We start from the raw sequence: 15,282 nt of genomic DNA, 5'->3' as shown, positions 1-15,282 counted from the left end.
CTTAACCTTTAACTTATGTTTTAGCAATCAGATCCTGCCATCTTGCATTACCGCTTCGTGCTAGTTATGTTGACTTTTCTCTTCTTTTGTCTCCACTTTTTTCACCCGTGTTTGGACACTCGGCGCATGGCTCCTTTGTTTACATTAGGGATCAGCTGTTAGCGCTGCGCCCTGCAGCTGCGCTACCGGCAGACAGACCCTACATCCCCAGTGAGGGAAGAAACGGGGGTGATGTCTCCCGAGGACACCTCACACACCATCTCTCCTTCCTGTAATCACTTTAAATGTGAGATCGCTCCCTGATATGATTGAGGAGCTAATGACGCTAACCCGGTCACAGTGGCAGTATCCCGGCACTGCCCGGTACTCCCTCTGTGAGTAGGCTGCCCGGCTTCCAGCTGCTGCGGGCGGACAAGACGAGAGACAGCGGTGAGAGGAAAGGAGGGGGGCTGGCAGTGTTTGTTAAAGACGGTTGTGGTATCTCTGGGCACATCGCTGTGAAAGAACAACTCTGCAACACAGACATTGCGCTATTAGCCGTTAGCATCCGTGGAGGTAGCCTGTGACTCTCTGTGGTCCGCAGACTGCAAACGCAATCTCCGAGAGCTCTTCTTCTAATATCAGGGGACTTTAATCATGTCTCGCTGGACTCCACACTGCCCACCTTCACCCAGTATGTGACCTGCCCCCACCGTAGGCAATAAAACATTGTACTTCATGTATGCCAATGAAAAAGTGGCATACAGTCCATCACCTCCCCCTGCCCAGGGAAGATCCGATCGTAACCGAGTGCGTCTTGTCCCTGTGTGCAGCCCTTACTGTGCAGGGAGCCACTAATCACCCACGCAGTGCAGAGATGGTCCGCGGAGGGCATATAAATAAATAATAAAAGCAAGTAAATGACAGTATGCTCTTTCTGAAACAAACGGAGACCTTAACTTTTATCAAAATACCGTTTTACTCAGTTTAAAGTAATACCACTTTTTTCTTTTCGAAATAAGTGGAGACATTAACTTTGATCAAAATTCTTTCCCCCGCCATCTCCCTCCTAAGTGGTTAAACTGTCACACTGCTAGACTGCAACTGCACTCTTTGGTATCAACTTCTGTAATCCTGTAATTTCTGTGTAAAAGAATTAGATTGTGTATTATATTGTTAGTTTATACACCTGTGTGCGTGTGTATTTATGTATGTCCATACACATATATGGATTGTGTTTTACTTTTTTGTGCTTGAAAGACGCCCTCAAATGGAACCAAATTCCTTGTATGTGTTTGCGCATATACTTTTCCAATAAATGCGATTCTGATTGAGATATTTCCCTCTGTATGGCACACACGAGTAAATTAAGTAGAAAAAATGTCATGTGTATAGCCTCTTTTAAAATTGTTTTTAGGCTTGTAGAGATGACAGTAGGCAAGCAGACAAGTTTCCTGAGGTTGGGCTGAATGAACCTATAACACAGAGATAAACCTAAACAAGCAGAAGGAACTTTAGCTAAATATATTTTCACGTACAGCCAAATGACTGTAATAAAGTAGGTAAGCCGTGACCATAGAAAAAGCAAAGCAATCACTGGATATACTGTCCAAATTGCTACACACTTAAGCATCGTTCACCAACAAACTGAGTCTAACAAATCATTTTCTTTACTTTGGTAATTACAGTTATTGCCTTATGTATAAAATATAATTTTAATACCAGTGTTCATTATCTTGACGTGATTCTTTTTTTTTTTACAAAAAAGCTTTACAGCCTCTTACATAATTCTACCACAATTACATAATTGATTTTTAACCAGGTTATAGTGAAAGGCCAGGTGTCAATCTCAGAGTTAACGCCGGAGCTTAAAGTCAGTTTGTTAAAACTGCTTTGTTCTCGAAACCAGTAAAATTAATTCGTAACTTTTAATTCTGAGTTGAGATTGATCCTTCCGTTCTTGGTTTGAGAACAGATGAGGGTAAATTCATTTAACCTTTTACCTTGACTTAAGCACATAATTGTACTACATAGCCCTCGTCAATGGAACCCAATACCAGTATTTGACAGTAACAGGTAAGCCTCAAATTTAATTTTTAAATAGACAAGACACCATGAGAACTGACATTACAATATTTTATTTTACAAAAGTCAGTGTCTTTTAGTTCAAAGTTTGTCTGGCATCTCTTGTACATCTTGAAAATAAAAAACAAAAACCACTCTATGCAGTGTACTATAATTGAACATAAACAACAATATTTCAAAAGAATATTTCTAGATGAATTGTCATTTGAACTATTTCCTGGAAACTTTCTGAACACCACTTATTTTGCATAGCTTGATGCATGAATACCCTAGTTGTCTTAACTGGACTATAAATATAACTATATACACAATGAACAGTCATTTGTAAAAACACTTTTAAAATGTAAAATCTTTAAGAAGCCTGAGTGCCAGGAGCAATCCCCTTTAAGAACATTTACAATAAGAACTTCATCCCAAAAGCCCACATGTTTTAACCACAGCTTCCCAGCATCAGTTCATGTATGCAGCTACACCTTTCCAAATCCCAGGGATCCTTTTAAGGCATCATTCATAAGATCTTTGAATTGATCTTCATCTGCAACACCTCTTGGGAGATACAGGGATAAGCTGCACGTTGATGTGTACGGGATACGCCGCATCCCTGACTCCTGATCGTAGAAGTCGATGTTGCAGGACTGTGGGAACCCCAGTGGTGGAAGTAAGTCAGCCCCAGTTATAAAGACGAGGAGCTCTTCAAATGTGTGGTCCACCTCTCGCTCTGTTAAAATACATACAAGTGTTAAATAAGGTGCAATGTGTAGATTTATAATCAGTTACACTGACTGCATAGTAGAACAGTTGCGTTAATGACTATTTTGGAGTCAAAAACAGGTTGTTAGGCAAAACAATTATTGCAAAGCATTGCATTAAAAAAAAAAAAAAAAAAATTACTCAAAGCAATCCTGCCCTGCTAAGACAGGAAATTAATTTTGTCCTCCGAGTCAGACCTATATGTCAAGGACTGTTTATGCAATGTGTATTTTTTTTTTTTAAAGAAGTTATTCATTCTGTCCTTGCAAGAGTACATTGGCTTTCTAGTGATGTCACATTTGCGTGGGTGTTGTCATTGCACCACTCGATTACTCTAAGACACTAATATACAGGAGGTTTCGTTATAGTCAACGTAATACCTGAAGGTTCTAGTTAGGCAGTGCATCTAATTAACAAATGACCTTTGTCTCAAAGGGAGACAGGTTTCAAATTGTGTTATTCTATCTTAAACACTGCAAAAACACTGGGGGTGATCGTGGCTCAAGAGTCTTGAGTCTTGTAATCGGAAGGTTGCCGGTTCGAGCCCCGGCTCAGACAGTCTCGGTCGTTGTGTCCTTGGGCAAGACACTTCACCCGTTGCCTACTGGTGGTGGTCAGAGGGCCCGGTGGCGCCAGTGCCCGGCAGCCTCACCTCTGTCAGTGTGGCTGTGGCTACAATGTAGCTGCCATCACCAGTGTGTGAATGTGTGGATGACTGCTTTAGTAAAGCGCTATACAAATACAGGCCATTTACCATTTACTTAATTCTCAGATGTGCTAATACAATTGAATCATAAATTTTACCATATTTTAAATACAAGTATGTAATATAACTATTTAATATTTTAGTGTTAGAAGTTTTCGGTCATGTAATAAAATTAATGTTTTACCAGAAATCACAATGAAAATCAAATTACATCCTATCTATCAGTCTAAACAAGCAAGATCTGGTAGAGATGACAGAGGATAAAAGAAATAATCTTCCAAAAATATTTGTTGTAGGTAGTTTCCTTTCAAATACCTCACCTAAAAAGGTAAAATAATCAAAAACTTCCTCATATGCTCTAAGAAGGGGTGGATTTTGCAAAGTTCTAAGGTTTTATTGCACCCAAGTGTTGTTTCGATTTAGTTGTCTGTATTTTGTATTGTGGACACTGTATTTAACATGAAATGCCTGAAGCAATTCAAACAGAAACAAGACATGTGTTGTATTCTATGTACTCACCCTGAATGGCCATAAGCCACCATTCCCACTGAAAGATGGTTGCTTCCTCTTCTTCACGTCTGTTACTTCCAGCTGGACTCCATCCAATGGTGAAGAGATCCTGGAAGCTGTTCCTTGTAAGTTTATTTCCTGCATTTGTAAATACAGGAAGGAACTGCTTCCAGCATCTCTTCACCATTTGCCAGAACCGACCACATGAGTCCATACCGGCAACAAACTGCTGAATCATGCTGGCAACCCTGTTGACCACAGATTGTACTCTCAATTCATACAACATAGCAAAATTGTGAAACAAAACAAAAAGTTTTGTCAATTTAAACACCACCTTAACTGCAATACAGATATAAACTCAGCAGATTGATGATTTGTTTAAGTGTTAACTATTAGGGGGGAACACAATGGGAAGACGAGCACTGACCAGGAAAGTACTTTGTAATTTTCTAACAAATTCTCACCTGTGAAACGCAAAATGAGATACAATCTCGCCCCTTATCCTCTTAACATCAAGTAGTGTGGCAGTGTAGATGTCAGGGATACCACAGCCTGCAATCCAGTCCCCAAGGTGACTTTTCAAGTCTGCCAGGTCTTCTGGGGTGCTGCAGCTGGAAACCTTGAAAATTAGGCACCTCCATAAATACATACGTTTAAAGCATTCACTAAGTGTACTTACATTTTGAGACGTTCCACTGATGAGTTAAGCTATGCATTGTGTTTCACTGAATTTAATTACACCTCAGCATGCACACAGTTTTACCTTTTCTATGTTCTGTTTGACGTCTTCGTCCATGAAGACCTCTACATCGAAGTCATCAAGAGATGTCTTCTGGCCACACATCATACAGAACAGGTGTCTGTTGATACACCGTGGCCCTGGCCCATTGTGTGCTATCGACCAAGCAATCAGTTTACCAGCCGTATAAAACTTGTTGCTTGACAGCAACTGCTGGCTATAGCTGAACAACAGACTGCCAGGCTTCCCCTCAAAAATCCCTAGGGAATTCTGAGTTTCGACCATAAGTAATCTGCAGGAAAAGATAGTAAAAAAAAAAAAAAAAAAAATTGAGTCAAATTGTGATTTCATCTTTGCAACAACAAAAAACACATTCATGCATTCTATTATTGTGTGGGAGAGATGGGAATGGGTTACCGAAAAAATTCCCGCCTTGGGCCTCCATAATCATCGGCCATTTCACCAACAAATTCAATATTTGGCAATTTATGCCAGGCAAAATATGACTTGGAAAGTGCCATGCAGGCACTATGTAGGATTTTCCTACGTCGGGCTATTATTGCACAATAATTGCTGGTGTCAAGATGCGTTTCCTGGAAATCTTTCATCACAGTCGCAAGGTCCATCTCGTCCTGAAGAAGGGGGGGGGGGGGGGGGGGGAGAGAGAAGGGTCATGACTACATGAAACACATACACAGCAGTTCTGGCAGTGTTGTTCATGAGACATACATGCGAGTCATTTTGTTCAGGGGAAGCCAGGATAGCCTCATCCAGGTCTGATACTTCTGACTCTGCAGAGTCGATGTAAAACTCTTCCCTAAACAGAACAAATGCATTTGATTTTTTAATATCATGTATACATACTGAAATGGAATGACTCATCTGATAAAAGAATCTGATTTCACATTATTTGGTCCTTGATTGCATCTGTTGGAGCCATTTGGATTTAAACAAATTTCAAAATATTAAAATATAAAGTTTGTTGTTAGTTTACTTCTATTTCTGGGTTAATCATTTTTTTATTTGTAGGTTAATGCTCACTTCATTGTTTTGTTGTTTATCTTATCAAGTCAGCCAGGAAGAATTTCAGGGCTATTTTTGATAACTTAAGAGACTGGTATAAGACCAGCATGCACTGAGATGGGCCTTTTGTTTTGTTTGTTTGTTTTTTAATTTGAGAGACAAGCAGCATGAAGGAACAAAAATGGATCTTGTTATTGGTTGCCAAAATGGATCAATAAACTATAAAATGCAACTTTCAAGTTTTGACAGTGCAGTTTTCCTGCGCACAAAAGATTATCACAGGCCAGCAGTGTCTTCTTTTCCTTTTTTTGTGAAACATAAGGAACTGCCCATTTACTGGGAATAGTTTGGGTGATTTGTAGTTCCAAGTGTCTGAATGGTCAGGCTGACTAAAGTGTTATCGATGCATTTTCAGCAATTAAAAATACCTATATCATGACATCAACAAATCTGAAAAACATGAAAAAGCAAAACAGAAACCGAATGAGGCAATTAAACCATTGGTCTATATTCAGAGCACATAAATGTTATCAGTTCAATACATGCAACCTTTCAAATTTTAATATTCGCTGGTCTCACCCCGTATATTGTACTTATTGAGTGTCTATTTACCTATAGTGTGTGCTTTATAAGTTCCAGTTTACACTTAAGTTTTGGCATGTTATTCAACAACTACCACTTGCCTGTTAACCTCTGGTTCCTGGAGACCATGCCTACTAGAATGAGCTGTATGGTTTTCATGCAGACCACTGCAAAGGAATAGCAGAAATATTTCATAGCAGGAAGAGGACCCCAATGCAGATATTTATTGATCTAGACTACACAAAATGATCCAAGTTATAATAATGATATAATTAGTTTGTACCAAACTAGTTTTTACCAAAAAAATTAATGAAATTGTGCAATAGTTTAAGATTAAAATTCCAACTCATAAACAAACAGAGTGCCATTTACCTGATAACCTCTGGCTCCTGTACATTGTGCCTGCTATGGTCAGGTGTCTCGGTGTCATGCAGCACACTGCAATATGGTAAATATTGTTGATGAGAGGGTGTAATGCATTTACAGTGCTACAGTCCAAAGGCAGTTGTCAAAGACTTACATTGCCATCTCAGACTGCACAACTTCTCCACCAGTTGAGTCCTCATTGGCCTCTGTAATCTAAAACACCAGATTATTAAAATATAAAAGAAATGGAACAACAAATGACAAACAAGAACAGCGGACAACGCGCCAACTGGCAGGGAAACACACAAGGCTTAAATACATACTGAGGTGATTAGGGAATGTGAAACAGGAGGAGAGCACAGCTGGGACTCATCAGACATGACGAGGCAAAACTCAACACATTGACATAGTACACAGACTTTCAAAGTAAAACAGGAAACTGAACAGACGTGGACTAACCTAGGGGATACGGTGACAGAACAAGAGACACACTGACAGAGACGACTGTATACTAACAGAACACAGAACCACGACCTAAGAAGGAGAACACAAGAAATGCCCAGGACCTAGGAAGTTAGGAATACTAGCGACAGAAATCAAACCCAAGAGAATCAAAACACATCATGAAATCAAAGCTAACTAATACAAACAGAAAAACACCGAGTCCACAGACTCAGGACCGTGACACTTTGGGTAGGTAGAACTTAGGATAACTGAGGGGGAAAAAAATAAATAAATAAATAAAGGAAAGGTTAAGGACATTAACAAAAGACAATGAAAAAGCCAGAACCCAGGAAACTAAGATTACAAGAACAAAATGACCCTAACCCTAAAATACTGTTAGACCACAGTTGAAGCTTGCTCTACTGCATTTCTGTTATTAACAGTGAATCAATTGGCGGGGCATTATTTAAGCATAGCCATCTGGCATAGTGATCAGATGAATGTCTCAAATCCTTTGGGGAAAATCACAGCATTTATTATTCTGAGCAGTAACATGTTAAAGATGTCTTATACAATACTAGGGTGACTGGAGCGCCACTGAGTTACAGTAATAGTGACAATTATGCCATATCAGCCACCCGAGTGGAACATTTGAATACCTTTGGACGGATATAAAGATTGGAGCGACCCAGTAGGTTTCTTGCTCTAATTTCTTGGGGCGTCTCCTCTTCAAGAGGAAGAATGAGCCGCTGTCCATTCACTTTGCATAGATCGAACTGCAAGGGTATGTCTGCAATATTGTCCCGTAGTGCCTGCCTGAATTCAGCTGCATTTAGGTTTACAGGAACGACCACCCGAGTAGCAGGAGTGGCATCTGTAATCAAATTTAAACCAAATTAGCTTTCCCTAAAAACGGAAAAGGGTAAATTGTCACATTGTAGTGTCTCAACATCAACTTATTGGTGCAAGGAAATAAAGATTACAAAGGTGCTAAAAATCTAATGCCAAATTCTACAATTTGTAAACAACTGACACCATGATGTAATTCTCATTTTTCAAACCCATCACTCCAAATAATTAATATTAATATAAATATTGATTACCCCTATGAGATCGGTAGTGTGTCAGTGTGGGATTCCTTAGTACTGACACCTTAAACGTTAACTGGCGATGTCTGGTTCTCCCGCCTCTTGGTCTGCGCACTGGCCCACCTCCGTGCTGTTGGCGGAAAACTCCAAAGCTATCATTAGACCATGAGATAATTTTAGTGAAACTAATCACACAGAGACACCCCCCCCCCCAAGAAAAAAAAGAAAAGAAAAAAAAACCACCCAACACACTCAGAGTAAGGAATGAGTGTTCAATCGGTGTTTATTGCATGCATTTTTCGATTGTCTCGCAAATTAAATGCTCCCTGAAAATATGGGATATGCTACATTTATAAACTAAAATCTTTATGCATAAATGCACATAACAGGGATTAAAATGACTGTCATTTGAAGTCGTCAATCTAGGATAGACATTTATGATTACAGAATTTGTTGTTGAATTGTAACAGATAATTAGTAAACGAGCCATTTATTATTTAAAAATGTAAAAGTTATTTCCTTTTGCAAAAACAAAAAAGGCGCAAAGCTAAAAGCTTGCCAATAGAGTAACCACCACCAAAGCATTTCACCTTTGTAGAAGAGATGTCCCCTCTTCACTGTCATCTTGATTCAGTAGCCGGTTAAATTGGGCATTCATTCTGTCTCTGATATCAGTGACTCTCCGTCGAAATGCAGCGCTCCGTTCGGACATGACTGTTCCCAAAAAGTCCGCCAAAAGGCTTGGCAGAAATATATATATAGCATCCCTAAAATTCAAAGTACGGCGGGAGAAGGTACATTGTTTGTGATTGGATAAGCAAGACTGAAGGTTGTGTTTTTTTTTTAATCCACCCCTTACCACAACCTGTGATCAGAATTTGTGTTAACCAATCACAGTCAACCTCATATTTGTGTTGTCTCAATCAAGCTATGTGCGACAAACTACATACAGATGAATGCATGCGAAATCTCTGCGCCAACAAAAAACACCGTAAGTACCCTAGTTAATCTCAATTATTGTTCGTCTTTGCTAACTAAAAGCTAAGCGATGATTCAAAAACATTGCTTTGTCCTTTTAAGCACATGTTATATGTTAGCTTTGTATTGTAGTAAGCGAAAAAAAAGTCATGCTGAGAACCTTCACAGACAAGTCATGCTAACCTTTGTCCGTTAGGAATGTTGACAACATGCCATTTTAGGTGAGGCATGTTAATAAGGTCTTTAATATGGTACTCCGTTTAGCCACTTTATATTATTTAAAATACGGTTTTATATCACTTGTTACATTAGCCGGATTAGGCTACACGTTACTGCACTGCCATCCCAGATAGCAAGACGACATTGAATTGATGTTGATTTTTTTTCTATAAAGTACCGGAGAAAGTAGATTGAATGTTCTTTTGTTATCACTGATTTATGGTCTAGTTACAGTTCACGAGCTATGTCGACGTGCAATTTAGGTATATCTGACCGGTAAATTAAAGCAGCGATCACCTGGACTGTTCCGTATCACCCCTCTCACAGTGGTACATCCCTCCAGGTAACCATTCACAAGTCTTGTACAGTAGAGCGGGAATTAATCTCAGCGGAATTGAGAGGAGAAAGTGGATGCAAGCTGCCGTTAAACTTGACTGAAGAAGAAGAGAGGAGAAAGTAGAGAAATGAATAAAGAACAGTCAGTATATGCAGAAAAGAAATAATAAAGTTAAAAGACAGCATGGTCTTCATGAACCCAGGGTACAATACAAAAATGTCGTTTTATTTAAGTGAGCAAAACAATGTAGACCATGTTCATTTTGGTAATTAGTTGGAAAAAAAAAACTAATGACAGCATTTAAAATAAACAAAGATGAATAACATGGATGGGAACATTTGACAATGGAATCGGAACATTATCAAAAATGATTTTTCAGATCTGCTGAGTAGAAGATGCGGAGATTCAAATTTTTAACTTGGGTGTGTGTTTGAAATATGAAAATATTGGTTGACATCGTTGACATACTGCTATTAAAGATAGGAATATGTATGAAACGTAGATTCAAAAGCTCTATTAACAGAACTATAACCTGTTAGAATGTGACATTTATTTCAGATGCATTCTGTAACTGTTCACAGTCCCAATACTTAGTGATGACAGAGTGTTTCCAAAAGTGCTCAGTCACAATTTTCAGAAGACTAACATGAAATTTTTTGATTTATTTAAATATATAAACCTGTTGAAAGCAATAATTTAAATTTTTGTCTTTGTAGAATCACAGTACAAAGTATGGCCTGGAGGATTTTCATCTCAAGGTGCAAGAACATTCATAATGACTGTACACGGCGGCTGCTGATGGACGATGTTGGGCCAGATGTGCTACAGTTAGCGTTAAGGAGGTATGATGAAAGCATGATGGAAAACATTTAACATTTTAACTTGCATAAAATGTTTAAGGGGAATATGGCCTGAAAATATAACATGAATTAAGAAGTAATTTTTTGATGTCTTTGAGGTTGGAGACAATGCAGAGAAGCCTTCGGTGGGCAAGAGGAAGACTGATCAGTGTAACTGCAGCAGATCAACTTCTGCGTGACTTGGCTGAATTGATTCAGGAGGTCGAACTGTCTACTCAGCATGGCCAACAAGGTAAGCACATATTGTGTCGATTCCTTGACTGATCAAAAGTGTGAAATAAATTATGACTCTGTCTTAACCTATTTTCCAAATACACCAAACGCTTATATATTTTCAGGCTCTTTTGGATACCAGGCACCAGTGGTTTTCAACAGAGGTAGAGGCAGATCCCTTTACCTTATCACTCGGGAACAGCTTTCATTCCTGAAGTCATGTGGATTCACTGCACCTCAGATGGCTGATATTTTGAATGTTTCACTTCGTACAATTCGAAGACGTCTGCGGTCAGTGACTTTTGAAACCAGTGTGACTTTCAGTTCTTTTGTGACACACACCCACTGTTTATTCAAATTAAATGGTATTGTGAAATTGTAAAAATTAGTATATTTGAATGTGCACTAACTAGTCAAGTAATGATGTGTGTTGTTATGGCAGTGATAAAATACTCGTGTTCTTTTTGTCTGATTTCAGACAGTATCATTTCACCCGTGCATCAATGTATGCGGAACTGACTGACAGTGCGCTGGATGAACATGTGCAGGACATTGTCGCTGGCAATGAACAAATTGGTCCTGAGGCTGTCAGAGCCTCCCTGCGAGTACGTGGACTACGTGTACAGCGAAGGAGGGTTCGAGCAAGCATGCTACGGATAAATCCTGGAGCAGCTGCCATAAGAGCAGTTTTGCGGAGACCAGAACGAAGAACATATCAGGTTGCAGGTCCAAACTCATTGTGGCACATTGATGGAAATCACAAGCTGATAAGGTAACCAAGCACACTGATTTGTTGAACACCTATTTTGACCAAAGTGAAATTCAGCATTACATCAAATATAACTGTTGAACAGTAAGACACATCCAATAGAGCCAGGCCCTGTGATGGGCAGTCCTCTAACACAACTGGTTATGTTTAAAGGGGAAAATGAGAGAACACAGACATCGCAAGCAACGTACAGACAAACTTGACATGCAATAGTGCCATGTAAATCAATTAAGAGTGTGTGTTTCCATTGTTTCAATAACAAAGCAGAAATAAGATTTTTCTTCTTATGGACCACTGTTTTAGGTGGAGGATAGTCATTCATGGGGCTATTGATGGATACAGTCGTCTTGTGGTCTTCCTTCATGCCTCAAACAACAACCGTAGCAGTACTGTTTTATCAAGTTTCATCAGAGCCGTGGTATCCTATGGTGTACCCTCGAGGGTCCGGACAGACAGAGGAGGGGAAAACAATGCTGTCTGCCTGATGATGAACATTTTCAGAGGCTTTGATCGTGGAAGTGCCCTAAGAGGAAGGAGTACCCATAATCAGAGAATTGAGAGGCTCTGGGGTGATCTGTGGCGAGGAATGACCAATGTGTACTGTGATTTATTTCACCACCTGGAGGAGGAAGGCATCATTGACATTGACAATGAAATGCACCTTTGGGCTCTCCATTACATCTATCTCCCAAGGATCAACAGAGATTTGAAAGACTTCACTCAACAGTGGAACAATCATGGCTTGCGGACAGAGAGACACTTGAGCCCATTACAGATTTTTGTCCGAGGCAGCCTCCAGCAACAGGGCCGAGCCTCAACTGCCATGCAGGACATCTTTCAGACCAGAGCAGCTGCTGCTGATGGGACTATTGGTGGGACAGCTGATGGTGGTGTGACAGCCACTGAGAGTGAGACGACTGCTGCTCAGGGCTCAGGTGCAGATTCTGGTGGTGGTGCTGCTGCTCATGGTACAGATGAGCTGGGATTGCTGGTCGACTGGCCTGAGAGGATTACTGTGCCAGACATTGAATTTACTCTGGACGGAATGGTGATGGAGCAAGTGGTAGAACTGTTTAATCCACTAAGTGGCACCAGAGGGAGTCATGGTATTGAGCTCATCACTGGCTTAATATACTTTCTGGACTCCACATATCACTGAGACAGTTCAATTAATGACTGAAACATAATAGCAGCAAGTGGAAAGACTTCAAAATATCTAGGTGACTGGATACATATAATGTGAAAAGTTATGATACGTGTTTACTATGTACCATTGAGTAGTGGTGTAAATGCTGTTAAAATGTTCTGTGTGGATTTCATGATGTAGATGACTGATTTATAATAAGTTACATAATATCATGAATATATATATAGTTTGTGTTGAAATGTCTTTATTTGAAATGTACATGTGTAAAGTGTAAGAGCTAGTGTCTCGTGAGAATACCCTTAACGAGAGTACACGAGACTTTGCATGGACTGCGAGGGAGCAGATGTCTCTCATGAAGCGATTTTAAGTTAAAAGTTTACTAAAAGAAAAAGCAACACAAGGACTTAAGGACCTCTTTTCAGGACAAGCAGCCAACGAGGTATTTGTCATTTGAGAAATGTTGTTATTTGTGTTTGGACTTAATATGTGTACTCTAAAGTTGCTAATTGATTTGTACTGTTCGCTTGTGACCAGTTCTCATGGTGTATCGGCGTACTGGTGATGGTGAAGCCAAGGAGAGAAGGCCCAAGTAATAAACGCCCGTTTCAAAGAACCGACCTGTGTCTGTGTTGTTGTGAATTCTGTCATGGAAATCAGTGCATTTCCTGAAAGAAATCTCTCCTTCCGGGTCATCCGTGGATCGAGTTTCCTTCGAGACGTGGGCAGCGATAAGCAGAGTTTTATATAAGATTAATTATTCAAAGTAAGCTCAGGTATGCCGTTCAGCGGGTTAGTTACAGCGCCGGGAGTAGCCTGGGAGAACAAAATGATACAGAGACTGCTTCAGGTTGCTTTCCCAAAATCAACTCAAAGTTTATTCTTCTGTGCAGGGTTTTTATAGGCAGAAGGGTTCGTGTGTCAACAAGTTTCAAGTTACAAGTTACAACCATATAAGGAAGTTCCCCCTAGCTCTGAAAGGGGCCTTCTATAATCTCAACATACTTTTGACAGGTCCATTAAACACTAGACAGTTAGAATCCTTTAGTGATATAAGTTTGCACATGGTAGAATACTGCATGTAGTTATTTGCATTAGGAAATGTTTAACCATATATACCTAAAGGCACATAATCAATGGTGTGTGATCTTTAGCAGGCTGCAAACTTGATGTGCACTCGAGGAATGCACTGTCCCACTATACCACAGCAGGATCAACGCAGCTATGCCTGTTCCAGTTTAAGTGCCTTCTTTACATATAGATGAACTGTTGGATTTTCCAGACCAGCAGGCCAAAGGAAGTTGCCTGTGGGGTCGCAGCAAGAGGAGATGAAGTTCAAACAAAGGGCATTGCAGAAACAGGGTCCTTTGTATAATATCATCAAAAAAGGTATTCAGTACATGCTCCCAAAATACTAAAATATCTAACATTTCCTGTATCCTTTGGGGCAACAGACCTGAGTCACACTTTTAGAGAAGTACCTGGTGAGGTGGATTGAGAGGAATATCCATGATGCATGGCAGTTTGTTCACTCACTTCCTCTCCACCACAGCTTCCGAAGTGCAGCCAATCACAGAGCTTGCTCTCCTGATCCAAGAAGAACACATCAAAGTGCGCTGCACAAGCTTGCTCACAAAAAATAGCCTGCCCATACACTGCTTGTGTACAGCTTCTGTTTTGATCTTCCAGTTCAGCAAATGTATATATGTGGGTGTCCAGGTATTTGTGCTCCTCCACCACATCATATCAGTGGGTTCAGTATCTTATACTTTTGTCAAGATAATGCACACTGCAGCCGACAGTTATCAGAAAGAAGCCATTACCAAGTTACATGGATTCTTTTTTTTTTTTATAACTTCATGTCATATAAACTAGTTATGTTATGTGCAACACTGTCATGTGCCACTCTGGTTTTATGTTTCAAATTCGTGTAAGACATCCACAGTACTCTGATGACATTGACAAGGACATCTCCAGTTTACATGGGAAACTATTATTTCAGGTTCTTGAGATTACTTATTTACGTCACTTTTGAGAAAACGTACATACAGGTCTGATTCAAAACTGTATATCTATTTTTTTAATGCATGTTGAAAGGGCAAAAAATATTCCTGAGATACTGTTAACATTATTAAATTTGAAGGCTATTATACAGTGGTATTACTTTAAACTGAGTAAAACGGTATTTTGATAAAAGTTAAGGTCTCCGTTTGTTTCAGAAAGAGCATACTGTCATTTACTTGCTTTTATTATTTATTTATATGCCCTCCGCGGACCATCTCTGCACTGCGTGGGTGATTAGTGGCTCCCTGCACAGTAAGGGCTGCACACAGGGACAAGACGCACTCGGTTACGATCGGATCTTCCCTGGGCAGGGGGAGGTGATGAACTGTATGCCACTTTTTCATTGGCATACATGAAGTACAATGTTTTATTGCCTACGGTGGGGCAGGTCACATACTGGGTGAAGGTGGGCAGTGTGGAGTCCAG

At 39.9% G+C, this 15,282-nt stretch overlaps 3 protein-coding genes across 3 annotated transcripts in view; 1 reads left to right on the top strand and 2 right to left on the bottom strand.

Annotated features, from left to right (window-relative positions):
* The window catches only part of LOC146700499 (sodium- and chloride-dependent GABA transporter 2-like), a 43,053-nt gene that overhangs the window by 16,102 nt on the left and 11,669 nt on the right, over positions 1–15,282 (bottom strand). The window lies entirely within an intron of this gene.
* On the bottom strand, positions 2,102–8,998 carry LOC146700501 (putative E3 ubiquitin-protein ligase HERC4). The gene is made up of 12 exons (XM_085470742.1): positions 8,863–8,998; positions 8,288–8,424; positions 7,844–8,058; positions 6,895–6,953; positions 6,747–6,812; positions 6,476–6,541; positions 5,499–5,586; positions 5,187–5,401; positions 4,794–5,061; positions 4,495–4,649; positions 4,040–4,278; positions 2,102–2,782 (listed from the first exon to the last, which is right to left on the bottom strand). The coding sequence occupies exons 1-12, from the start codon at positions 8,982–8,984 to the stop codon at positions 2,532–2,534; spliced, it is 1,881 nt and encodes a 626-aa protein (XP_085326868.1). The 5' UTR covers positions 8,985–8,998; the 3' UTR covers positions 2,102–2,531.
* LOC146700500 (uncharacterized) lies at positions 9,190–13,392 on the top strand. Its single transcript, XM_085470741.1, has 6 exons — positions 9,190–9,263; positions 10,523–10,648; positions 10,765–10,898; positions 11,005–11,170; positions 11,358–11,651; positions 11,952–13,392. Exons 1-6 carry the CDS (start codon positions 9,229–9,231, stop codon positions 12,805–12,807), a joined length of 1,611 nt encoding a protein of 536 aa, XP_085326867.1. The 5' UTR covers positions 9,190–9,228; the 3' UTR covers positions 12,808–13,392.

Source organism: Copadichromis virginalis, linkage group LG10 (genome assembly GCF_057382275.1).
Source record: "Copadichromis virginalis isolate Kocher_CV1m ecotype Utaka linkage group LG10, C_Virginalis_male_GT1.1, whole genome shotgun sequence".
Classification (NCBI taxonomy): Eukaryota; Metazoa; Chordata; class Actinopteri; order Cichliformes; family Cichlidae; genus Copadichromis; species Copadichromis virginalis.
The sequence above is the reverse complement of the archived record's forward strand: the minus strand, read 5'-3'. Positions and strand labels throughout refer to the sequence as shown.

Bases quoted from the DNA above. Each gene is read 5' to 3' on its own strand.
- LOC146700500 (XM_085470741.1), top strand. From the start codon at position 9,229: ATGCATGCGAAATCTCTGCGCCAACAAAAAACACC. The intron at 9,264-10,522 runs GTAAGTACCCTA...TTGTCTTTGTAG, and splicing joins CTGCGCCAACAAAAAACACC to AATCACAGTACAAAGTATGG. The intron at 11,652-11,951 runs GTAACCAAGCAC...CCACTGTTTTAG, and splicing joins GGAAATCACAAGCTGATAAG to GTGGAGGATAGTCATTCATG.
- LOC146700501 (XM_085470742.1), bottom strand. From the start codon at position 8,984: ATGTCCGAACGGAGCGCTGCATTTCGACGGAGAGTCACTGATATCAGA. The intron at 6,813-6,894 runs GTAAGTCTTTGA...ACCATATTGCAG, and splicing joins GTGCAGTCTGAGATGGCAAT to TGTGCTGCATGACACCGAGA. The intron at 2,783-4,039 runs GTGAGTACATAG...GTATTTTAACAG, and splicing joins GTGGCTTATGGCCATTCAGG to AGCGAGAGGTGGACCACACA.